The 27,966-nt window shown below is 39.4% G+C and overlaps 1 protein-coding gene across 2 annotated transcripts in view; it reads left to right on the top strand.

The window, feature by feature from the left end:
• The window catches only part of znf385d (zinc finger protein 385D), a 189,516-nt gene that overhangs the window by 76,994 nt on the left and 84,556 nt on the right, over window positions 1-27,966 (top strand). For both annotated transcript variants that reach the window (XM_041792505.1, XM_041792506.1), the window contains exon 3: window positions 12,414-12,521. In XM_041792505.1, the coding sequence (XP_041648439.1) occupies window positions 12,414-12,521 (108 nt within the window). The remainder of the gene's footprint in view (window positions 1-12,413; window positions 12,522-27,966) is intronic.

Below are 27,966 nucleotides of genomic sequence, written 5' to 3'. Positions count from 1 at the left end.
CTACAAACTTCTTGTAATTATCCAGGAAGGACTGACTTTGATTTAGTGAGCCTAAATAATGAGATTACCTGGGAGTCATCAAGCTATAGAAAGGTATCTATTTATTCCTTAGAAATTACTTGGTAAAACACCACCTAATTACCAGATACTTGCTACAGTATGACAAGGGTTAAGGTTAGGGTAAAGTACCACCTAATTACCACAGAATTGCCACAATATAACTAGGGTTAGGGTTAGAGGGTAAGGGTTAGGGTAAAATACCACCCACTCAGTGTTGCCAACTTAGCGACTTTGTCACTATATTTAGTGAGTTTTCAGACCCCTCTAGCGACTCTTTTTCTAAAAAGCAACTAGCGATAAATCTAGCGACTTTTTCTGGTGTTACTGGAGAGTTTTGGAGACTCTGACGTGAAAGCACACCGCATTGTTGCCCTTCTCACTGAGCAGCGGGTGCAGCCGTGGGCCCCTCCCCGTCCCTAAGCACTCATAGGCAGCCCCGTCCTCGCGCAGTTCGACTGTAGCAGGGTAGAGGACTAACGCTCGTTTCAGACTGGGATTGTGTTTTGCTGCTTATGTGTGCCAGCGTGTCAGCTCCGGTTCCTGCCGGTGCAGCTTTCACACAGGGCGCGAGTTTTCTGCGTGTCAGTCGCATCTCACTGCTCTCAAAGTGACTTGATTCAATGTATAGAGGAAGTGTGTGGGAACTATTCAAAATAAAAGCATTCTGTACAAGTGAACAGAGTTCCTCTATAGAAATGCTAAACCGGGCTTTTACTTTGAAAAGCACAAACCAGAAAAACATTCATGCGGTGTTTATCTTTCCTGTGACATATTCTACCAGTGTGGAGACAGAAAGTTTCACTAATAGTAGATCTTTAGAGAACAACTTTATAAAACAGGTGCATTTAAGGTCAGGGTTATCAAGAAACACATTGTAAACATATTCTATGTGCATATTTGCCACAACGATGTAAATATGGCTCTCCATTTATCATTTCCCTGTCTAATATGGTCCACATCCACAGTATAGGACTATTGTACAGCATTTTAATGACGCCTAAGTTGCATCTTTGTGAAATAAACAAAGATAAATCCAACTAGTTATTCACATGTCCACATTTGTGTTCATGTACAATATATATCCTGTGTATATCAATGTTCTTGTTTCATATATCGGCCAAAATATCGGTTATTGGCCAATATATCAGATATCGGCTTTCCTTAGCCCCCATTATTGGCATCGGCCCCAAAAATCTCCCATATCGGCCGGGCTCTAGTCAGGGTAAGGGTCTGGGTAAAGTACCACCTTATTACCACAGAACTGCTACAATATTACTAGGGTTAGGTTAGGCTGTAAGTTGTTGTAATGAATCAGAGACTAGTCAATGAAAAGAAAACTTCAAACATCACTGAGACTGCATCCATGTTTGACGGTTTATACCTTAAAATCCAGCTAAAAACACCCTACGCCTACGTGGATTCTGATGCCCTTTATGGACAAAGTTTGTGGTATGAAGTCCAAAGTGGAGCACTTTTAATCCGACTTTGGCAATCTTAAAAAGTCCTTATCTGGATTAGGTTGATCCAGTCCAGTTCTTCTTTAAATATCAAGATTTAAAGAGGGGTGGATTATCTGATCCTTGATAGCAAAATGTAGATTTTTAAATAAATCTGGATCCTTCATATCCAGTTTTACCTTTGGAAAAGCTGGGCTTAAATGATATATTGCTGAGGAAAGCCATCAGACTTTTTCTTTTTACAGCCAAAGTTTCTTTTACTGTTTTCTTAAACCTACAAGACCTTACTTACGATAACTAATATATACCAAACCAAGGTCCTGAACAAGATTCCTGCCTTCTTCAAATTTTTATTGCACGTCATGGTTGTTAAACAATGATCCCATGCTCAGACACTATGCATCCTGATACTGATATGTTTTTTATGCATTCGATAGAATCATGTTTTTGGTGCCTTTTGCTCAATAATCCTCTGCAGATAACCAGCAGAAAAAAATGGTCGGTCACTGCTGTCCTCTCTGTCTGAGTCTCGACAGTTCCTCTGATGCTTCTGCCTGAGCCTGTCTCTCTGTCCGCTTCATCACCACTGCTGTAACCATTTCTGAAATCTCCTCCTGATATCTTTTAGCACGTTGTCCATCAGTTTGTGTAACTTTCCAAAGATTATGTCCTGACATGCAGGGTGAAAAGTTTTCTCACTCCATTTCTCTTTTTTTCTGTCACTTTTGTTTATACAACTTGCATTCCTTTCTTGAGAGACTGTCTGAACGTCTGCGCCCTTATCCTCTTATTTAAACAATCATCACACCTTGACCCTCGCTATGGAGCTGACTTTGGCCCCTGTCAAATCTGTCTTAGTGTAAACTTGAGTCAACTCTATTCTTAGTCTGAACCGGCTGCTTATCAGTCTGATCTGAGGTTTTCTGAAGGGCTGTTTTTACTTCTCTGTCCAAACGAGCCTGGACCTGTCCACTTAGATCGACATAGTTTCTCAGCTACTCAATGTAAACCTATCAGCCTTTCAACTTGTGTTAGAGCCGAGTTTACACTACTCCATACCTAGACTAAGGCTCATGTCAAGCTAGTTTTTTAAATGAAATATAAAATGATGCCTAAAAGGGATACCTCTGGTTGCTGTTGGTTTGAAAAATGGCCAACTTAAGGTGCTGCTGCAGGACAATCGCCCTCTTCATCCACTCACAACAGTAACTGGGCACCCAAACTTTGTTTTAAGTCCCTTTAGTTTGACCAGTAACACAATCTGTGTGAAATTAACAGGAATAGTTAGTTAGCTGGCTGTACAAGGCAACATATGATCAAATCATCATGCATTCAAGGCCAGCTCAGTAAAATGACTGATAGACTGATATGAAGGTGCAGGGAGCATTAGGATTTTCCTTCATTGGAGATAAGGGAGTGAGCCCAAACCCTGGAAAACCCCATAGCATTATCCCTCAAACTTCACAGCTGACACAATGCAGTCACACAGACAGTGTTTGCCATTTGACCCAGACTGGGCCATCTGACTGCCAATCAGAGAAGCTTTATTCATCACACCACAGAACCATTGTGCTCCACAGTCCAGTGTCTGTGTACTTTACACCGCTCCATCTGATATTTGGTGTTAGACTTGGTGATGTGAGGCTTGCATGCAACTGCTAGGCCACTGAAATCCATTTGTGAAGCTTCTGCTTCAGTTTTTGTCATGGGTGTAGCACGGGGGGAAAAAGGGTACTGATTACCTGGGCCCCCAGTAGGGAGGGGTCCTTGCGAAGCCTGAAATGAAACTTTTTTTTTTCTTAGTAATTAGTGTGATTATTGAATCAAAAGCAACTAAATGAATTGGTCAACAGATGGAAATTTGTATTGAATAGAGTGCAATAAAACACTGGGGGGCCCCTGGTCCTTCCTCAGAAATGTCTATATGGTATAGTCCAGCACTGGGAAATAATGCAAGCAAATTTATCTTAATCACTGTAAAAATATTGCTCTTAAATCTGTTAAATTATGGTTCCAAAATACATTTAAATGCATAGATATTTTTTAAAATGAATGAACATTTGTTGCTTTGCTAGCCGGTTAAGTGGGGCGCTGTGTAATAATTTTTCTGTGGGGCCTAAACCCTTTACGACCCAGCATACAACGTCAGCCAGAGCATAACTTTACATTTTTACGTGCTGTAGGGCCACTTTTTGGAGTATTTGAATTGGCTGTACATCAGTGCAAACCTTGGAACCCAAATTTTAATGATATGTATGTGATAAGTCCATAGTTACAAATTAAATTGCTGAAAAGTGCAAAAAAAAACACAAGAAAAAATGAAAAGCATTTTTTTTTTTTTTTTTTTCCCATTTTCCTAAATACAGAGATGAGATAGCTGTATCTGTCAAAGTTGTGATTGTAAAAAAGATGCACAAGATCATTTCAAACCACAAAAAAAATATTTTGAGTAAGGTCATGACTTCATTTTTGAAATACACTCATCTTTATGAACTCTGGCAAAAACCAAAATAAAATGAAATTGTGCTCAATTTGCAAAAAAACTTAATCTTTTGAAAAATAAACTAGTTACAGTAGTGACATCAAATCTCTAAGTGTACCAGATACTTATGAGCATACTTGTGTTTGCAGAAGACCATGAAACAATAATAAGCGTGACGCATGACCTGCAAGAAAACAGCACAATTATAGACAGATTTATATTAAATTATATTGTTTTTGACGTGTGCGCTTTATACTACATTTCTGCAAAAAAGGAAGGCTATTTCTAGAAAGAAACAGTACTCTGGAACACACTGACTGGGTGATATGTTAGTGTTATTCCTCAGGTTTTATATGCAAAAAGATTTTTTGCTCTATCTCATTTGGTTACAATTCTACCCGCAGTTAAGAATAGATATGCAAATAGGAGCGCTGGCAATCCTGTAGGTTTTAAAGGGTTAGAATCCATAGCTACACCACAGGTTCTTGTGGTTATATTAATGCCTGCAGAACTTCAGAACTCTTTAGCTGGATTCAGCAGAGTTGACGACTTTTACGCATCATGTTCCTTGGTAGTCATTGACCCTACTCTGGGATTTTACATGGTCTTTCACTTTAAGATGAGTCGCTGTTGTTCCTGAATGCTTCCACTTTCTAATAATATCACTTACAGTTGACAGGAGTTTCCAGCAGGGAAGAAATTTAATGAACCGTCTGTAATTGCAAAGGCGGCATCCATCACAGTACTACGCTTGAGGTCACTGAGCTCTTCACATCCCATTTTGTTTCAAAAATGTTTGCAAATGGAGACTGCATGGCTAGGTCCTTGATTTTATACACCTGAACATTTTTCAGCTAAACTCAAACACTGCATGTTTAAATTTATATGCTTGACTGTTCTTATGTAAAGCATTTTTTTCATGCAAAGTTTCAAGAGTAAGACCACACCTACTAATTGTCATGCTATGCATAATTGGCCAATCAGAGTCAAGTATTTAGCACAGATTGGCAATGAATGCTTCTTGAATGCATCTTGAACCAAAAAGGTAGGATGAGGCCCATTTTTTGTTTGGGAAGAAATTGTGAACTCACAGATTCACCTGTCATATGCATCTGTGGCAGGTGATTCACACTGAGCATGCTCATAAAACTCCTCACACAGAGAGAGCTCTCTCAGTACACTGCAACTGGCTCTGGGGTGCACAATGCCTGTGGATTGCTGTGCAAATGGAGTATGTGGAATTTAATGTGAAATTGTTTTCCATTTTTATCCAAAAACTAAAAATGTATGTTTAAAATGGCAGCCAGATTCACACTGATGCAGAGTTTCATTGCCTCCATCTCTTTCTAAGCATCCTTATTTTCTCAGATTGGCTTTTCTCAGCTCCAGAAGTAGTTTGTCTCCATCAGGCCTAAGTCTCTATCTCCCCTCTGCACCCAACCTCAGCCACTTCTTGTTTTTTCATTCTTCTGCAGCCACTCATCCCCTCTGAGCCAAATGTTCTGTTCAACTTCTTGGTGGCACAGCGACCTGCCTGGAGGAGTGTGGAGAGCCCTCAGAGCAAAGTTTGTGCCTCTCTGCTCTCTGCAGCCTCTTTCTTCTTTCTCTTCAAACTTGGCCTTTTAAGGAATTTTCCATCCGCTGTTTCACCCTCTGTTCACCCTCTGGAGATCACCTGACCCTGTCACCTGCCTGCCCAGCTGCTCCTCATTCAGTCAGTCACAGTGTAAATACAGAGAGCAGCTTTCACGAAGCCGCTGCCAGCCAGGCTGCTGTAGTGTTCCAGCTATCGCTGTCACCTGCATCTGATTACTTTGCTTCCTGCGCCAGTCTCTGTGAAATGTTTGTCTCACCTACTGCCTGCAGGTTACAGTCAAAATATCAGGAATACTTACACATAAAGCCCTAAAAAGATTGATTGATTGTGTTAGTCAGACTAAAAATGGACTCATAAAATACACGTAAACATGTCACTCTGACTGAAATCGTTCTGGTCACATTTAGGTTAGACTAACTAAATAATGCAGCTGGGGGTTGATTTGCTCTTTCACATATGCACCTCAGATGACCCTAAAATGGCCTAGACATTCATGAGCATGCTCTGCAGTTCCTGCATTGGGTCCAACAGTGCAAATGCATGGGAGAACTCTTGGAAGAAAGCAAGACAAAGCTGTCACAAGGGTGCATTCACACTAGGGCCAGTTGCACACTGTGCCAAAGCAAGATTGCCTGTTTGTCCCTTTCCCCTGCAGGCCTTTACACATATATTCCAAGCCCAAGTGAGTCTATCCATATATGGGTCATCCCTTTGTAATACGACACATGCAGTTTACAAGATGCACACTCTGAAAGATAGCACAATGGAACAATACAAAGACAATGTGATGGTAACTTCACTCACTCTGGGGATTATTTGGAGTCGCTCTGATCAGATATGGCCCCACAAATCTCGGTGAAATTAACATGAAGCACTGCAATGAGTTAAACATGTTCTCTCCTCTCCAGGTTTGATGTTTGTATCGACAGCCGCGTACACAGAGCATGCTCACTTTGCACCGTGTCTCTGTTGGTCTGTCTGTGAGCTGCAGTGGATCCGCTTGGTTTGTCTTGAGCCCAGCACTGCAGCAATTTGTAAAATAATGGCTTATACAGCTCTTTAAAGGCATATTTCAACTCCAAACATGCTTGTTTTAAGTCAATGATGATTCAAAGAAGTGGGCTGTGGTGTTTAAAGGGTTTGAAGAAGCAGATATTAACATGGTAGTTTTTTAAACTCACCAGAATCTGTGCTAAATCTAAGTAAAAAGCATGATAAACGAGCAATTTCCATCAACTTCTTCACAGTCTGTGATTATTTAGCTCAAGTGCTTTTACTTTAAAACCCCCATCAGGAACTGTGGCGTTATCCACAGGTCCTCAGAGAGAAATGAAACTGAAAGTTATATGTGCAGTTCCAAAGAAGTGGACACAGAGATTTTTCTTTGACCTTGTGATCATGCATTATCTCTTCTAATTTTACAATACCCTGATATGAAACTGTTGCCATAAAGCAGGGATGTCCAAACTATGGCCTGGGGGCCAAATGCAGCCTGTGGTCCAATTTTGATCAGCCCACAGCAAATTCCGCAAATAAAATGAAATATGGCCCACATGTGAACATGGAGCTTGTGCCTGACTGTACTGTACTTCAGATTTTTGTTACAGGGTGGTGCTGCCACGCTAATTCTGTAAACAAACATCTTGACAAAAATGATATATTGATGTGTTTTTTCGTGACTAAACTGAGACAACGCTGTACATGGTGAACATATTGGCAGCCAAAATAACAACAATATCTTGTTTTCTAACTCCCTGATGATTATGGCAGTAAATAGCAGGACCAATGACATTCCAGGGGCGGAGCCAGTGGTAGATAGGGCCAAACATAGCCCCCTGAAATCTGACTGGCATCCCCAAAAACCTGGAAATAATTATCTGTTTGCCTTGTCAGCCATTAAACCGAGTGTATAAATGTTAGTTCAGGTGCTGCTATTACTGAGATCAGCTGATTACCCGCAAGCCCTCATGAGCTGACGGCCAACTGATTAGCTCTAAGGATGCTATTGGCCAATCCCCATAAGGCTAGTTCAGTTCAGCTACAAAGCACATCTTAACCTACATTATATTGGTTATATACCAACAACCTTATATATTTCTGTATGTGGCCTTCATCCAAAAAAGTTGGGACATCCCTGAGTTAGGAGAACTAGATGCCAACTATGAAAGGATTTGACACAACAGATAAACATGGGCTGCTGGTATCTGTTAATGCCTCATCCTTTCTCCATAATACCAATGTTAAATCATTGCATCTGTACTTGCCCTTATCCTTCTTACAATAAAATACTAATTGAGATTTAACCATGGCTCAGCTTAACTTTGGTTGATGTGCTGGCTGATCAGTAGCTCATGAAAAGTTTTAGGCATATTCTATGTGGGATGTTTTGATATTGAGAGCAGTTTTATTACTCCCACTCAAATAATCTTGTATTTGACCTTTTTTATAATGTGATAAATACCATTACTTTTTGTTTCTTTTGTGCTTCAGGACAAAAAACTGAATATTTTTGGTTTTCAATGAGAACAAAAACATCTATTAAACTTTTTACAGCACTGATTTTTTTATCTTTCAGCATTTTCGACAGCTTATTGACTGTTAAAACCTCAAATTAATTGACTTATCTATGCCATTTAAAACAGAGGAATAAAATGAAATCTAATTGCATATGTAACTGATGCAAAGCTGCCTGGGTTAGGAAATTATTGTATAACTTTGGCTCATTCATGTGAAGACCAGCCTAAGCTATCATTGTATTTATGGATTTTTTAAGTGAAGTGCTACAGATTTTTAAGTATGAATATCAATAATCAGACACGTATTCAGTTAACAGTATGGATGATGATATTAAGTGTTCATTTGTGTAAACACAGAATAGTGTTGACCTTAAAGAGCATTATAACTCACCTGTAATGACTGCTTCTTTATGATGAGGTCAGCTTTCCCTCCGAAGGTAAATGTCTCTGTAAACTTTTCCCCTCTCTGCACACAAACACTTTAAAAGCGAGCTGAGTTCAGCAGCCAAACGGGTCCACAGACAGTGACAGTCTAACATTATTGTGCCTACCTTCTGCAGCACTATTGTCAGAGTGGATTAATCCTCCCACACAGAACCGGCACCTTTCCTCCTTCCAAAGCCAAGTGGCTCCTATTGAGACACTTTGTGAGCGCAGCAGATGTGTTTGTGCGTTCCCCAAAGCTCTGACAGCTCACAAAGGAGGCACACAGCAAAAAAACACAAGCGCAGTGCAGCCGAGCAGAGGCAGGAGCACTCCGAGCTGCTCACAAACAGGAAAATGTAGTGTGAGGGCTCGCTCTGCGGAAGAGGAGTTTCATGAGCGTGTTCTGTGTGAATCACCTGTCATAGATGCAGGGGACAGGAGCATCTGTGAGTCCACAATAAGGGGAGGTTTCATCTTTTCACAACAGAAATGTCCTGTAGAGATGTAGCTTCAGCAGACTCTGTAGGAAACATATTTATCTACAAAAAGACTTCTGATAAAAGAGATTATCAGAGCTGTACACTATGAGGGAAATCTGTTTGTGCACACCGGTGGAATGTGGCTGCAGTGTTCCTTGACGACCCTGATGAAGTCTGTAAGCAGAAATGTGCCCGTCTCACAAAGTTTTTCTCTAAATTTGAATAGTTGCTGAAGTTTTCTGTTTGCACATTGGTAGAATATGCCACAGGGAAGATTCTGGTTCGTGCTTTAAGAAGTGAAAACCTAACCACACACACAGACTGTTTCCATTGCATTGGATCTATTTCACATTCATCTGGAAACCCTCCCACAGAAAGTGTTTGGGAGGGGCTACATCTGATGTAATTGCTCTGTCTGTGGCAGCGGTATACAGCAGCTTAACTTAAACCTCCAGTATTGCAAACTAGTGCTGAAGCAAGGTAACCTGACATGACAGATGGATTTGTTTCACTCATCCATCTGGAAAACCTCCTATAGACAGTGTTTGGGGAAAGGCAGAGCCTTTAAAAAAAGACTCGGAGGTTGATTGGATGAACGTTCTGTCTGTCACATCTTTACGGGCCAATTAGAGCGTCAAAACACGTGACGCCATAGCCGCTACCGAGGAGTACACTCCAAAGAGGACTGCATAACGCAAACCATTATCCTTGCAAAGCAGATGGATTCGCCTGTTTCGGTGTTTGTCACTGGCGAATCCATCTTGCAAAGCTCCCATTGTGACGTATCCAAGAGAAGAGCCCGGTGTAATTATGGCGGAAGACATTAGCGAGGATGCTGCTAAAGCACCAGTTTGATCAGAACTTGGCGCCATGTCTTCATTAAAAGAAGAACAAAGAACAGCAGTGAGTTGCTTTCTTTTCAAAAATGACAGGAGTCGTGTACTGGCATGTCTACAGTCCCCATGGTTTGCATTATTCTCTTTTACTCCTCCGTAGCGGCTACGACGTCACGTATTTTGTTGCTCTGATTGGCCCGTAAAGGTGTGACACACAGAACGTTGATCTAATCACCCTCCGAGTTATTTTTCAAAGGCTCTGCCCTTTCCCAAACACATAGACAGTGTGTCAGGTTGGTGTGTCAGGTTAGCAAACCATGGCGACTGTAGCATTTTTCATTTCAGAAAAAGAAAAAAAACCTCACTGCTGTTCTTTGTTCTTCTTTTGATAAAGAAATGTTGTCAAGTTCTGATAAAACTGGCACTTTAGCAGCATCCACGCTAATGTCTTCCGCCATAATTGACCTATGGCTAAGTCCCGCCCTTAAACGTGATGAGCCAATCACAGTGCATATAGCCACTCCATACACTCGGACATTGGCTGACTGGACGTCCATTGAAATGAATGGGAGAAAGTCAGTTTTCGTCCAGTTTTGTGAGGTTTTTTGTGATTTTAAGTTTAAAAATGTTCAAACGGTGTTCATGGGTTACATGCGCTGGCTGGGTGATGGGGGGTATTTTTTACCCTTTCCTAAGTCACATCTAAACCAAGAAAAGTGTCTTCTTTGGATATAATAGTGCGGTAGACCACAACATCAACTCAACATGGATAAAATTAACATGTGTCTAAGGTAAGCCAACGTTTTATTTGAGGCAGCATATTGTCACTTTGCTGGAAAGAAATATAAAGTTATCTTTAACCTCTCTAACATTAGCTGAAGTTAGGCTAATGTTAGCTCCTAGCTGCAGTGTTCGTTGTGTCACGTTGTTTGTTGGGAGTTCATTGGCATCGTTTGTTCTAGTTTTTACTCTTTGGTGATCGTACATCATTGTTAGCTGTTGTCCAAAGGGCTTTAGTTAAACTAACGTTAACCTCTGGAGTTTAGCTTCATTAACTTATCTGTAATTGCTGAGATAACAAAGGTTGGCAAACGTTATGCTGAATGATTCAGTGTAAATATTGTAGCACCAAACTAACAGAGACACTCTTGGTAAAGATGGTAAAAAAGGCCGTTATATTTTTCTCATATTCTGAGCCAAAAACCTTAACTCCAGTGGCACTTTGATGCTAATCCTCTATCTTGTGGTCTGAGATTGTGATGGCAACGAGACGCGGTTTATCATGTTTCCACTGGGACCTGTAAATTTTGGCTTGTAACTGAAGCTTTTTATCGACCTTCTCAACAATAAAATGATTAATATATCCCTCCAATGCGTAGTTTAGACCTTTTTGGTGACTTCTAGATGATATGTGATCTTTCTGTGTCCAAAAATTATCAATGGCCTCCTGTGAAATGTCTCCTACTGTGACAACTGCAATAGCGTCTGTCACTGAATGTTCATTGTTTGTCTGAGTGAGTGGAGGGGGCGTGGCTTAGCCATAGGTCAATTGCACCGACCTCTCATTGCTGCTTGCTTTCGTCACGACTCCGCTGGGCCTGACAGTAGTGCCCCTCATCGCTGATTGGTCCTGTCACTTTCTAACCGGGCTGAAACTGTTCAGACGGGAGCTTTGTGAGATGGATTGACCGTTGAGAAACACAGAAACAGGCGAATCCATCTGCTTTGCAAGGTTAGTCTGAAGTAATAACGCATAAATTTCAAAGTTGCTGCTCATCTTCAACATGTCCAAATACAATTTGTATGTAGTTTGAAAATAAGTATGAAAATAATTTCATTTCAACAAGGGGATTTTATGTCTTTTAACCGGCATTTAAAGGGTTAAATTCCTGAAAATTAATCAAAATGTGATGATGATCATAAGAGATCATGTTAGTGAGAAAATTAATGCAAACATTTTGGGGAGAAATATTAATATGTTATATTTTTACTGCTGTTCATATGTGGTGTCCATTTTTGGGCACGAAGATGCTGTGTGTAACTATTTCTTTAAGGGTATCTGCAGGTTAAGGTAACAATACATCTAGTTAAATCTACTTCCCGGCATCCAATGTGCACACATGTCTCTGTAAGTCATCAAATGTATGCAAGAAATTCTGCCTCAGCTGATTCAGTGGCCGTACTTTCTATTTCCTCTGATGTCACTTCTCTTTTCTTCTTCACAGTAATTTCTTTGTAATCAACAGCTGCTTCTTTTATATCAGCTTTATCATCATATATGCTCAGGGGTACAAAAAAAAATGCTGAGGTGCATATGTTCACTAAATAAACCCCTCTTTATTCTAACTCTGAAAATAGGACCTCTTAATGTGTCTTTGTTAATGTCGGATTGAGAGAGCACTGGTTGAAGCTGAAGATGGATGGTTGGCTTTCTAAAAAGCTGCAGGTGCTCTGTTTTCTCGCTACAGCCCAGTGAGCGATGGAGGAGTGAAGCTGATTTACAGGTCGGCTTCAGCTCAGCTTTAATTAGCCTCTCTCTGTGTCTCTCTCCGTCCTCCAGATGGACCCAGTGCAGAAAGCCGTCCTCCATCATACCCTCGGCCTCCCGCCCACCGCAAAGAGGAAGCACGTCTCCTGCAGCGTCTGCCAGCTGAGGTTCAACTCACAGGTGAGCAAGTTTTCTTCAGAAGAGAGAGAAAGTTCAAAAGTTACACTCCTACAAGAAATATACACAGACGATAACGAGATGACCCCAAATATACTAGAACAACAACAAAGAACTGGTTTGTTCTGTGCATATTTGATCAAAGAGACCCAGAACAAAAAGAATAATAAAGTTATTTTCACACACTTTTGTCTGGACTTCAGCATCCAAAGAGCTCGACAACAGATTGTTCTTTAATTTTCAAACGAAATTCACGACCCCTGGAGAATAAGTTCTCCTTAATGTGACTGTTCCCAAACTCTTTAATCATGCAACATTTATGAGGGTTGATGAAAATATCTTGCAACTTGTAAATGGATTTAAATACTTTAACGGACATTTGTGGTTGCAGAAGGGTGAACTCAAATTACTTCTGTGGCTTTTCATCATCAGATTTTAACATTCAAGGAAATATGTGCTGCAAATTTTACAGGAATTGAAACCCAATTTTACAAGAAATCATGTCTTATTCAGGAGCTCTGTTTGCATTCTGCATTAGTGATGGGTTTTCAGCATTCAAACACCAAGGGACTGCACTTTACTGCTGCATCCATACCAGGTTTTAACAAAGCATCCTCAGTGATGACCTGATATCAGAGATCACTCTCCTGCTTCTCATGCAAACAACAGCACATACGTTATTTCTTTGGCTCTCTTTCTGTGGCTTGGTAAGTCTGCATACTGTGTGCAGTGAAGCCTCTGGCATTACAAATAAATGGGGATGAATAAGCCACAAGCGACGACACTAAAGTTGCCTCTTTAACAGCTTTTCTTCCTCATTTTGTCATTACCAGCTTGATAAGTTTTGAACCATAAATTGTTGCCATTTCTTTTTTTCCCTCTGAAAACCTTATTTTTTGCCGTTCTAATGATGCTATCCACCCTCCTGTAGCTCTTACAGAAGCTTTTCTAGCAGTCCTGGGACTTTGGTAACTTTCCAGGGTCTTTAAAGATTAAATCCTCACCAGTAACTCTGACATTGATTGTCTTTTTAATCAATTTTCAGATCATTTTTTTCTATCATTCTTCCTAGTAGCTAATCACATCTGCCGAATGGTCTATTTTGTATCCTACAATGACAACCAATGGCAGGCTGTTCTGTCATCGCATCATACTTTGTCAAACTGTGCATATACATCCTAGAGGAGAAGACCAGAATAGCTCGTAACAGTGAGAAAGAGACACAGAGAGGCTGTGATGTGTCCCTCTGTGTCACTGCAGACAGGAAATGCTTTGAATAATGGTACAAATAGAGCTAACACAAAGAAGCACATGGGTTTTTTTGTATGCAAGTGAATATTACGAGGACTTGATGTCACAGAAAGATTAATTTTTCACTTTTTGGTACCCAAGAGATGGGAGAAAAATTTTTGGTCATCATTGTTTCATGTGTCAAATAAAAATCTTTGAGTTGCAATTTCTATTTAGTTTTTTCATCTGTCTTTATAGTCCCATAACTGTTTGAAAATTACAGTGACATTACAGCAACACACATTCTAAAAGCCCAGGCTGCCCTGAAAGAAATTATGTTTAGAGCTTGACTGTGCCCCACAGGGTTGATGCGTTAAAGGACACAGTGATCTTTTTTTGGCTGTCAACCTACTGGTTGGGCTACTGGTCACACAGCATGACATCCTAATTCAAGATAACAAATTACGAAACAGTCGTGATGACCTGTGACAGTTTAAAGAGATGGCTCCTTTCCTGAAAGATGGGTTCAAACCACTGCAAAAGGAAGAGACAGTGTATTATTCAAATAGAAACAACTCTCATAGTCACTCAGTTACTGTGCAATAAACGGTCCCTACAGAAAGGACAATACTGCACATTGTTTTATTTTGCTATTATTATTGCCATAATGGCACGTACCATTAGGATAAATTATTTCTGCATGAAGGTGATTCTCTACCATTCAAGTGTGGAAGCACAGATTAACATAAACATGCTTTGCTAGCTCAGTCCTGTTTTGACTAAGATATCTGCTGAAGTCGGTATTTTTCTACAAATAAATTTAACTCCTAGTATAGTATAGTTCTGTGGGTCCTGCTTTACATGCACCACTAATGGAGGACAGAAGCGTGTCTTAGGCTGAAGTCTCTGTGTTAAATTCTATTAAAAAACATTTCACATAATTATTTCCAAAATTCAAAACTATATTTTATGACAGAATTTCTACTTTGAGACAATGCTTGTTGGCATTAATAGCCTTTCAAAATAAGATTTTTATTTTTTATTTAACTGCCTGCAATGTCCAATAAACAGCTATTGGCACCTGCAGTGTTCTAGAACAAACTAGTTGTGTTGCATATCTTTTCTCCAAGGGTCAAAATAGTTGCAAATAAAGAGCTGTTTGAGAGATGAAAGACAGGCCTGTACTGCCGAGTTGAGCAAGATAATCCAGATCTTCCCAGAAAAGCTGCAATTCTCATCAGTTCAAGGAAGGCTGGACAGACATGAATAAAGCTGTGTCTTTTTATTTTAGCAGAATAAAGCACATCGTATCAGTTGACTTGATGGTCGTCATTGCAGGTCTGAAAATCAGTCTGTACAGAGACCACTTACGTACTTCGAGCCGTTGAATATCAAAACAATAAGGATTACTCAGAGTACGATTCCAACTACGTATGTTTCTCTCTTCCATTTTCAGACATGATCTCAACCAGAATCTGCATTTTTTGCTGCTTTCTGCCCTCCCAGCATGAATATTTCTGCATGTAAACAGCGATTTGTTTTGGTAAAAGAACACATGACAGCTGGCGTCCTTGCTGGATTTGTCCCTCCTGAATCGTTCAGCGTGTTATCTCTTGCAGGATATTTACTCATTTATAAAGTTTATATCCCTGTTGGACTGTTAAAATCTGCAAAATCTTTACAAGTTTGTGGTAAAAACACACAATCAGAATCAAAATGAGAATGTGGCTCTCATTACCAAGCCATTTGAATTTTCCTGTATTTCATGATGCTTACAGTGAAAGTAGAGACAACGTTGAGATGAAGAACAATATCGTTTTGATCCTTTTGTGTACCATGTATTTTGAAACAATACTGTTTTCATTATTTTAATGAGCATAACATTGTAAAGCACTGACCATTGAGACCACTGATTTACTAGAACTACCCCTTCATTGTTATTTGCCTCACATAAATCTCCTTTCTTCCTTATTGAAGCTTTTTTTGAACTTCAGCAGATCTTTCTGACCATACCTAAATGCATTTGTTGCCATGTAATTGGTTGATTAGATATTTTAGTTAATGAGCAGTTGAACAGGTGTACCTAATGAAGTGATCAGTCAATAAATGATCAAACCAAGCTAGTCTTCTTACTGATCATCCCAATTTCAGCATCTCTACATTGGCTTCCTGTTGATTTTAGAATTGATTTCAAGATTTTGCTTGTTACTTTTAAGGCACTGAAGGGTCGGTCTCCACACTGTTTTTCAGAGTTATTGACTTCTTATGTGCCAGTCCACAGCCTTACATCCTCAAGTGGGGCCTCCTGGTCATTCCAAAGTTGAGACTTAAAATTATAGACTGTAGAAAGAATTGGACAAACTCTGTCTGATGTCAGCCATCTGCTTACAATCGGCGGACTCAAACAGCTTTTAAAGCCAATCTGCTGCAGCTTCCATATTGAAATTGCTGTCTCAGCCAAACTTTGGATCAACCTAACGGCCCGCCCACCAGGCTTGACTTCCTGTCAGCTGGCTAGCTATCATTCTCACTCACATCACACTCACAATTTAGCGCTTTATTTTTTCAGGACCGGAGGTTGCCACTTGCTTAAAACCAAAGGTGACCAGGCATTTTCCATGAGGGCACTATGACTTTGGAATGGCCTGCACAGAAACAATGACATCTTTTAAAACTCATATCTACAGCTTTTTTGTGACACATGTGAAGTTTGCTGACAATTCAGTGATTACATCACTCCTTACTAATCACAACACAGATCCCGGACCTGTGGTGACGCATTTTATGGATTGGTGTGAGCGCTCTTTTTTAAATGTAAATGTTCCAAAAACCAAAGAAACAATCATTATTTTTTTTTTGAAAAAGCCCCCACCTTTTTCCCCTATTTTTATTCATGGCCAGCTTGTGGAAGTTGTACAGCGGTACAGATATCTTGGCACAATTATTAAAAGACCTTTGACCTCTCTTTTATCTGCTGTTTTGAGCCCCTTACTCTGAAAATCAAGATAACACTCAAACAGCATTGTGGAAATGTGTGGTAAGATTTCATTGACTAATTTTTAAAAGTGGTCCCTCCTTTATAGAGTCACAGTCATGAGGAAGGCCAAAGCAGGGGTGGAGAGTAAATAAATACATTTACTCAAACTTCTTTAATTGAGTAGTTATACTCTTGTACTTTTTCCACTTCTGTTGACTACACAGTATCACATAGAGTGAATGATTCCACATCACATCCCAGAACAGCTGTTGTACACAGCAAAAACCTGAGTGATGGACTATGACTGTTGTAGGGAGATCTCTGGGATTATTTTGCTCATGTTTCCAGTGGATCTTTGTTATTTTTGATGTTAGACACTTTAGCACCATGAGTGAAGTTATCCACTGAGTTCCTACCAGTGACTGTAAGTGTCCCTGAAGGATGAATAGTACATATTATTCATTGGTATGCGTTGCTGTGCTATTGAGTTGACTTTCTGCTTTGTTCTTGCCAGATGAGACCAATCTTGCCCCAGATATTAAAGAATCTAACTGTATGTGGTGTGTATTAGTTAGCAAATTAGCAACATTAGCAAAGCCATCCTTGCTGATCAGTCGCCCCTTTTCTTGTGAATACATTCTGTTTGCAGATGCATGGTACTGATATGTGGAACAAGACCATAAGAGAGTTGATTTATTCTGTCCTCTATGCTCTTTAATAATCTGATCTGTAAATTTATACTGCAGTGGCATACCTCTGCATGTCGGTAACCTGTGTATGTTGTAGAAACTGTCTATATTGTTTTTATTAATTCTCTGCTGGCTGTTCTATGAATTACCCCTCAGAGATAAGGAAGTTTACCTTACCTTCACCATCAGTTACATTTTAATCTCTTGTTATTTCATTCAGAGCTAGGATCCTAAATGCTGAGAAACAAAGGCCAACAGCAGCCGTGTGTGTGATGTTTTTGTGATGAGGGGAAACTGCTGTAAAATCTCAAACCCGATAATACAGTGTTGTTTTTGTGCATAAGACAAAAATCGTACTGAGCAAGAGGAATAAAAATGAAAAAGAAGTTGATTTGGGGTTTTTAAGCTGATACAAAGGGGCGACAGGCTGCATGTGGAGTATTTAATTAGCTTTAATTTTCTCTGTTGTGAAGAGAGGACAGAAAATCTGTGAATCGCTGAAAGTTTTAACTCAAATTAAAGTTAAAAAATGCTGAATTTTTCAGTCTTCTGTTGATTTTGGTGATGAATATGAATAAGACAACAGGCTCATTAAAAACAGAGTTTGTTAGCTGCTTTTTTATATGAATATGAAGTTTTGATTCATGAGAGACTGAGAGATGTAAGGGAACAGTTAGTTGGTGAGTTTGTTTAATAAATAAACAAAGTTAAGGGTTTTTAAAGTCTGATAAAATGTTGGAGTGTCATCTGTAACTCTCTTTAAAGGACTTGAAATAAGAAACTAAAATGAGGCTAGCTTTTGTTTTATTGTTTTGTCTTCCTCTGACACCTCCAAACCGTTCTCCAGCAGATTAATTTCTCGTGTTTGGCCTCTCACCCGCCCACACTCTTTATTCATTGTGCAGGAAGTCAGCTCCACAACCGCTGTTTGAGTGTCAATATGGGAAAACACCCACCTCTTTATTCTATAACGGCACATTTCACTAAATGTGCTTTATGTTCTGGACTGTTCTCTGCTCCTTCTGTTGGAGATCCTGACTTCCTTTATTAGAAATGGAAAACAGGAATAAGGATGTTAAATCAGCTCTTAAGATTTTCAGCTTAACGAGACTATTCTAGAGCATTGTGGGGGGGGGGCAGCCGCAGCCATTCAGTTTTTGAGTCTCCACTAGCTGGTTTCAAACATGAAGTACAGCATGTGCTACAACAGCCGACTCACAGCCCAGAGAGCAGCATCCTGATTGACTTCACTTTGTGATTTCTCTTATAGTATTCAGTGTGTAAATGACATCACGGTTATGATACTTGCATTGATTCAGATCTGATATTTCCTGTCTGTCCTCAGCCGTCTTATCACCCTCATTCCCAGCAGAACTGTCACTAATGTAACATAAATAAGCAGAAATGGCCGTAATCTTCCTGAGCATGTGAAATGGGAAACACAGGGCATCAGTATTATGAACATTTATTCCTCACATTTCTCCAAGACGTTATCATCAGCCTGTTCCCTGTTGGAATACAATCTCAGTAGCTGGTGTTTGCTCTGCTTATTAAATGTGATATTCGTTCATTCATTCTTACTGTGCCGGGGAAAAATGGGAATAAACAACAAAAGATGAGATATCTTTGGCCTCGAGCTCGAGGCGTAAATTGGCATAAACGCCAAGGGTCGTAAAGCACTCATGGCTGGCGCCAAAGTCTGGATCGTCTTGTTTTTTTTATGTTTTAGCTTTTTTTGATAAAAGCAGAATTTAGGGAATCACAATATTATCAGCATGACATACAGCTTATAAAGGTTATGAAAATTTCTGCCGATATCTACTACCCTATGTTTGCAGGGCTTTCTGGAGCCCAGCCAAACTGGGGGTACATGGAGGTCAGCAAAATCAGGGTCCATTGTAAAGTTAGTCTGCAATTAAAGCATTTTATTTTTAACCTGAATAATAATCACTCTTATCAAACCAAAAATAAATAAATAAATATTTTTGCTGTAGCACATTATAGCCTTTATAAAATGTTAACCCCTTTTTATAAACACGTTACATTTTTATCAGTGATGTTAACAATGTTGATGGCCAGCTCCAGGCCAGGGAGGCAGGCCATGGCACGCTGCGCTTAAGTTTAAAGACCCTGACAAGTGAAAATAAATCTATATTTAGGTTTGTTTTATGACAGGTCGCTGTGTTAAGAACCACTAAATCAAATTTCAGTCAACTCAAACATCTCTAAGTTTATAAAATTAAGCTTCAAAATCATGAAAAGTGAGGCAGTAAAATCTGCTCCAGGATGATGTGGGCGTGTCTGTTAACTGAGCTGAAGCCACGCCCACTCAGGAGAACTAAGATCCACTCGGATTTTAAAAATGTTACAATTTGAATGCTGACCTTATGATCTGAGAGCAGCTGTCTGGTTCTGTGCCAGAGAAGAGACAAAGTCTGTTTTCTCAAATCTCTGTCATGATGCTTTTAACTGACTGTTAACTTTCAATAAAGGCAGTGACATCCGCTAACAACAGACTGTTAGAGAGGGCGGGGTCATTCTCCACATTGGGCTCATGACATCATGAGCCCACATATTGGCCCAGCCCACATTAAATCCAGCCAGGAAAGTGGTGAAAAACTTTCTAACAGTCTAAATCCAGAATTCAGTCTTATGAAGATCTCATTGTTTTCATGTTTACAGCAACCATATCTAGTTTGGATTTCACTTTACAAGGTCTTTCATGCTCTAGAATAGCTCAGAGCATCTTCATCATTAAATCATTTACAGGACTTTATTAATAATGTTAAAAGGTCTTCACACACAGGCAGTGGGGCTGCTGGTGGAGGGGGGCACATCTTTAAGGCATTTATTACAAACATGCACTCATTACATGGCATCATCTTGGTAAGTAAAACAATACCAGGGCTATTTTTGATACACCAGAATACGGTATTACTGTATCACCGCCTGTTCCTAACACCCAGATGGCTGCAGAGCAGTGCATTACCAGCAGTGGCAAGTTTTAACTTGCCTTCCTTGTTCGTATGTGGAATACAAATCTCTGGTCACAGATCTCAGATTATACTAGAGCAAACATCTTTATTTTTCTGGTGGTCAGATTGTAGAGAGCATTTTTTGGATAATAACAATGAAGTCCTTCACCACTATCAATATGATGATAAAACTGCTCCTGAATCTGCATAGCTACAGGCATTAATTTTTGTCATTTCATGCATTTGTAACCACTGTCTCCTTAGGCTTTAGTTTTTTCCCCAGTGTCTCACAAAAAAAGGAAATAATGCCAGGAGAACAGTGTTTCCAGGATAAACAATGCCATTTTTATTCATGCAGAGGGCAAAATCAGCAAATTCTCTCCAATATCAGAGTGAAAATGAAAGATACGGCTGTTATAGAAATGTCGGGTTAACCAGACACCATTATGCCATAAAACCAACACAACCAATATCGTATGAGTAACGTCACCATCATCACTACTGGTCTAAGTTTAATGCATCAAATTCTGAAAATGAAGTCTATCCTTTAAAGCAGTGATTCTCAGCTGGTTGAGTCATGGGACTTACCACCAACTCCTAAATGAGGATTGTGACCCAAATGTTGGAGATTTTTTGGAACAAAAATAATGAAACATGCATGTTTTATAGAGTTTCATAGACAATTTGGCACCATTTGTTCCCAGGCACACATCCGTGGCCCATGAAAATCTGGAAGTCTACAGTGCAGTGATAACCTGTATTTATGCTTGTAGAGTGTTCCTTTAATCTCTATAATTCATTTTCAATGACTGCAGTGAGAAACTTAAGGCAGTAATTACCTTAAACTAGCAAAATATGTACACATCAGCTCTTATGGAGTCTTCTTACTCTTGGATGTCTAGAAAAGAGACTTTTGCTCTAATGCCTGGAGGCTTTGCAGAGTTTTCTTAAAACTGCACAAATGTCCACTGACCACTGACTTTTTCAGTGGGTCATGGATGGATTCCTGGAATAAAATAGGCCAAAAACTCTTCTTAAACCTGCTTCTTTTTACCTGTCTCTTTGATTTGTCACATTCTGTATTGTATGTGGGACAAACTATACTAAAACTATACTATTTTTTTAATCAGCATTTCATTCACAGTTTCTCATTGAGGAGCTGATTTTGGGTCCTGAGGCTCGACTAGTTTAGAATCACTGCCTTACACCATGTTATCATCATTTCCATTATCTATCCATATTTACACCCATCTACAGCTGTAATGATGTGTGATCTGTGACCTTTTCTTCTATTTGTATTTAAAAACAAAGGATAGAAACATCTTATCATGTTAAAGGACCTTAGCATTGACCCCCCTTATAGCTGCATTGAGATTTAAACTCTGTCCCGTTAATTGAAGATGATGATGGGTTGGTCGTGAGCTGTTCAGCAGTGATTTATAAAAAAGGCTCATGTAAATGTTTAAACAGCTGTTAGCAAACATCACTGTAGAGTACCTGAAACAAAGAGCTTTCTAACATTTGTAGAGGAGGTAGTTAAACTCAAGTTTTAGTGAAATAAATCAGAAACTGTGTTAGGTTTATTTCCAAGCATGTTTACACATAGAAGGAATTTGTGCAAAGAAACAACAAAAACACAGAGGTATTTTAAATGCTTATTAAACTTATTTTCCAAATGAATTTAAGGTATTAAATTCTGTATTTATCAAACAGATCTGATAACATCCAGATTAAAATTCCTCCTACCTTCATCTTAGTTTAATTTTGTGATTTTTAATTAGATTCTACTAATAAAGTGAGGGATTATGTGTTCCCTGCAGGATTATTTTCCCCTTATTTTGTTGCTTAAATAAATAAATTAACCTCCCATAGTTCAGCCGGGAGGGGGTCGCCACATGCCTTGAAAGAACTAACAATATTTCTAATGATTTTGAATTGTATATGTGACCCATTTTTACGAAATTATGTGCATGAAATTAGTTAAATGTAAAATAAAAACTTGGTCATTTAGTGAGATTTATGCTGCTATTAGTAATCCAAAAATCTGTAAAAAGTAATTCTGCACAGAGATTTTTCTGGACCCCTTACACGCCCAAAGATTGGGTCCTCCCCAGCTGTGATTTATTGAGAGTGTCAGTGCATGTGTGTTTGATCAGTAGCATTGGTGCTAGTGTCCTGAATAACAGTCCCTTCATTGTGGAGCTGAATAATGTGTCAAACTATTATTCCAATGTTGAAAGGATTTATTTTTTCCAGTTTTTAACCACTTTTCCCAACTGATTTTGCCAAAATCATTTTCAAGTTTTCATCAATTTTGTAGTATTTGTGCCCATTTTTGTTTCTCAACACCAATTTTCCTCGTTTTAACTTGTTTTCATCACATTTCCCACTAATTTTTGCCAACTGTAATAGCTTTTTTGCATTTCAATTATATTCCACCACATCTTCTGCATATTTCTTCAACTTTAAAGACAATTTTGGTCAATTTTAAACCCTTTCCACCACTTTTTCCTGCTTGTTTTTGCCATTTCTAAAACAATTCTTTCCACTTTCTTCCTATTGATGGCTCTGTTAACCCATTATTGCCACTATAAAACCCTTTTCATGACCATTTTAACTGCATTTCAATATTAGTTATGCCCATTGTTGCCAGTTTAACCAATTTCTGCAATTTTCTTCTGCCCCAGTTAATCAACTTTTGCCAGTTTAAACCACTTTTTTAGATTTTAAAATCCCATTTCACCAAATTTTCCACCCATTTCTGCTCCTTTTATTCCCCTTTACCACTTTATTTACCAGTTTTTTCCATTTTAACCCATTCTTGCCACTTTTTTCCATATTTTTTGTCACATTTAGAGAGCAAAGCTAACCGGAGTCCTAGTCAGAGTAGCTCTTACTCCTTGTGCAATATTTGCTAATGATGGCTGTCAGTTGGATTTCTCATCAGACATAAAATCATTCCTTTTTTTTTAATGCAAGACATACGATACAGACAATGACCAAGGCGTGTAACAGGAAGGACAAGATAGAAAACATACAAGCAGGCTTTTACCATTTGGGAGATGGACAAAAACAAAACAATAAGACGTTGTTCTTTTTGTGTATGAGGGTATTTGTGCGTGTGTGTGTATGGGTGTGTGTGTGTGCATGCAGATTTTCTTTGTGAGAAAGTTATCAAAATGGTCAAAAGTGGTTGTCAGTTGTCAAGAAAGAGGGTGGAGAAATAAAGAAAGATCCAGAAAATGGAGGTTGCAGCTATGGTGAGATAGATAATGGAAATAGATAATGGAATAGCAGATAATGGAAATAGTCAGTTACTAGGAGGATTGCCGCCCACCCCTCCCCTCAAGCAGCTGGCCTGTGCCTGAGCACCATCATATTAGATCATACTGAGCAAATAAAGTAAATTATACGGAATCAACATATTTTTCCATCTTTTCTTTCCTTTTTCCGAACATGAAATCATTCCTGGTAAAACTATTTTCTTCTTAATCGTTTGTGTAGCCGTGTGATCAGCTGTAGGGATTTAAAGAAAACAAAGATACCTTAACTACCACAGGGTATTTTTCCACCTGGCATTGACTGAGTATAATAATGTTCCAGGGGCTGGATGGGAAGCTGTGGGGGGTCTGATGTGGCCCTGGGGCTGCTAGTTGATGATAGAGGTTTCACCGTCAGACCAGAGAGGAGGTGGAGTAGGCAGGACATGACGTTAAGAGCATGCTGCTAAAGCCAGTGATCATAATGTGACCTGCAGTGAGTATTTGCAAGCTGCACTCACACATCACTGACTTTACTCAGAAAAATATGTGAAGGAAAACTTCATGATGAACAACTGAGTCCTCAGCTCAGCCATTTGAACAGGACATTTTCAGGAGTTCAAAAACGGGTTTAAGGACTTTGATGAGCACTCATGATAGCTAAGTAATGCCTAAATGTGTCTTTACCTTTAGATTTAAAGTAATGCATCACATAGGGATTTTAGATGCAGGGAAGGAGGATGTGTTGGTACTTTTGCATGCATTGGCTCATCCATGCACTGCACAATTCAGTCTAATGAAATGAATGACATTAATGCTAGCTCCCTAAATCTATCTGATGGATACCAGATGGGTTTCGTCCTCTTTAATCTCCAAACCATTTTAAAACTAATCAAAATGTTTTAAAGGAAAATCACTGCTGCTGCAGCGTGTTGTTAAATCAGTAGCATCCCTAAATAGCAATGTCATCCCTCTTTCATTAAGAGAGTAATCAATCCTTTTCTGACACTCTGTGTGCCGCTGATTACTCAGGATGAGCTTATTATGTTTAACATCGAGAAATCTATCTGGGTGTATATTACTGTTCATCAGCTTTAATTTAAACACCATATTAGGAAGGATAGACCCCATGTTTAACTGTCAATCACTAGGATCTGTGCTGAGATTTAATTATTATTCAAACTGAAGGTATAAAAGAGCATATATTTATTCTACAGACGGTTTAAAGCAGCTCAGGCCGGGGGATTCTGCAGAAGAGAAAGTGGAGCTGCCTGCAGGAGAGTCTTTAACAGCCTTTAAGAGTTTTAAAAGATGCTAACATGTTGCTGCTGTTACAGGATGCATCATGTTTACGAGATGAGATCATAAAGTGGACTCAAGTCTGTAATTTGCAGAAGTGAGTGAGTCACCGGATCTCATCTGCTCCAGCAACAAGAACGCTTTTATACCTGTTTATGTCTGATAGATTAACAACACTTCCTTTATCTCATAGTGCTGACTCATACTGCTGCACATTTATCTCCTTCACTTTACACGTTACCCAAGTGCCACATTGCTCCAGCATTACAGTACAATAAAATCAGAGTTACACGACAGAGCTTCAAATAAAAGTGAAATACACCTTAGTGAGTGTGCCGAGAAGCTCAACAAGTAATCCGTTTTTTTAGCCTCAAGGGGATTTTTGTCATGTTCGAGGTTTGGGTTAGTTACCACTGTAAGGACAGAGCACTAGCATAAAAAGGCTATTCAGACAAGAGCAGCTGCTCTGCGCCATTTCAATCAGGAGAGACTTGAGCACTGATTTATTTTACACATTTTAATCAAAGAGAATTGTGCAATGTCTTTGGCTATTAGACTCCATTGTGATGACTTCATGTACTTGAAGGGGTAGAGAGGTAACTGACAGGAATGCGATACCCCCCCCCCCGCCACTGGTGGTGGTGTTGGTGAGGGATGCAGAGTCAGATGAGGAGTGGACTTCTGGAGGTGACGGACGTATGCAGGATGAGAGCTGTGAGGATCCAGCCTAATGAACTGAAAGGAGGTGGCTGGGGTGGAGGAGGGTTGCAGCGTGCAGACTGAAACAACTGTGGAAGACAGGATGACAGATTTAAAATAAAACAGCTGCATGATGATTGGTCAGGTGAGTTTGTGGCAGAATCTGATTGGTTGACTACTTAAGAGAGCCCATAATCAGCTGATCATGGAAGAGAGAGATTTATGAATGAGTGGTGACTAGCGAATGTGTAGAAACAATCTCCCTGCATTAACTTTTGCTGATCCCCATTTACCTCACAATAATGTGAAAATGTATTTACCCCCATCTTTTTTTCTTGTTTGTCACTCTTACATGGTTCAGATCATTAAACAAATGTAAATATTAGATAAAGATAACTTGAGTAGATACAGAATGCAGATTTTAAACAATGATTTCATTTATTGAGGGAAAAAAGCCACCCAAGCATACCTGGCTCTGTGTGAAAAGTAATTGCCCTCCCCTGGTTAAGTCATGAATTAACTGTGATTTACCACATATTTTAGAATGCTGAGTTCAATTTCACCAGCCACACTCAGACCTGATCACTGCCAGACCTGCTGAATCCAGAAATCCCAACTTCATGATACATCTAAAGAAATTCAAGAACAGATGAGAAGCAAAGTCAGTGACATCTATCAGAGTAAAAAGGGTTACAAAGCCATTTCTAAGGTTTTGGGACTCCAGCAAACCAGGGCAAGAGCCATTGTCCACAAATGGAGAAAACTTGGAACAGTGGTGAACCTTCCACTCCTCACTTTACTCAGTAAAGGTCAGAGTTCATGACTTAACTAAAAGAGACTTGACATCCATGGGAGAGATCCAAGGCCAAAACCACTGCTGACCGAAAGAACAAGAAGGCTTGTCTCGCATGACTAAAACATCTTGATGATCCCCAAGACTTTTGGAGAAATATTCTGTGGACTGACGAGACAAAAGCAGAGCTTTTGGGAAGGTGTTTTCACCCTTAAATCGGGAGTAAAACTAACACAGCATTTCTTCAAAACAACATCATACCAACAGTCAAACATGGTGGTGGTAGTGTGATGGTCTGGGGCTGCTTTAGGATGACTGGCTGTTGTTGATGGAACCATAAATTCTACTCTCTACCAGAAAATCCTGAAGGAGAATGTCCAGCCATCAGTTCATGACCTCAAACTCAAGCACACTTGGGTTATACAGCAGGACAATGATACAAAACACACCAGCAAGTCCACCTCTGAATGGCTTTAAAACAGAAAATAAAGGTTTTCTAGTGGCCTTGTCAAAGTCTGGACTTAAGTCTGATTAAGATGTTGTTGCATGACCTTAAATAGGTTTTTGATACTCAAAAACCCACTAGTGTGGCTGTATTATAACAATTCTTCCAAGAAGAGTGGGCCAAAAATCCTCCATGTAAAAAAATCATTCGCTGATATTGCAAATGTTTGCTTGCAGTCATTGCTGCAAAGGGTGAAACAACCAGTGAATAGGTCTTGTACTTTTTTCCACATAGGGCCAGGTAGGTTTGAATAGCCTTTCCCTTAATAAATAAAATCATCATTTAAAACTGTGTTTTGAATGTACTAAGGTCATATGTCTATTGAAATGCTTGATGATCTAAAACATTTAAGTGTACACAAGGCTAAAACCCAATGTCGGCTTCACTGTGCATTGCACAGAAAAAAAATTGAAGTGTTTGATTTTTCCTCCAGAAAGCCTTTGAGCTTATTTTCCTTGCAACAAATCAGCTACATGTTCTTCCACCTCACTGCACTGTCATCCTCTCACCAGCTGTTTAGGTCACAGAGAGTAGCAGGGTCAAACATCGGTTACTGGAGCTTACGGTTAGGGGTTTTTTATTTTCACTGAAACAATGTTTTAGACTCTTACATCATAGATCCTCTTAGATCTGCCAGCCAAACTAGGGGGCTCATGGAGGTCAGCAAAATCAGGATCCACTGTAGAACTAAGCTGTGATCACTGAGATATTCTTTTTTTTTAACCTGAATGACAACCAGTATTATCAAAGTAACAATTCATTTATTTTTAGAGTCTGAATAAAACGCAAGAGGATCAGTGCTCAGTGATGAAATCCCTAATCTGTAACTATTTACCTCCACACGTCAATTGTGCAGACTGATGGATTAATTAAAACAGAATAAAAATGGGTTTAAAGTGGCAGAGATAGGTTAAGAGAAGCAAAAAAAATAGGTTGAAAGTTGCAAAAATAGCTTAGAATTGTTAAAAAACCAGGCATAAAACGTGGTTAAAAAGGGGTAACAAGTGGCAAAAATTAGTGC

Source organism: Cheilinus undulatus, linkage group 8, assembly GCF_018320785.1.
Source record: "Cheilinus undulatus linkage group 8, ASM1832078v1, whole genome shotgun sequence".
NCBI lineage: Eukaryota > Metazoa > Chordata > Actinopteri > Labriformes > Labridae > Cheilinus > Cheilinus undulatus.
Note: the sequence above shows the minus strand (reverse complement) of the source record. Positions and strands in the feature narration are given on the sequence as shown.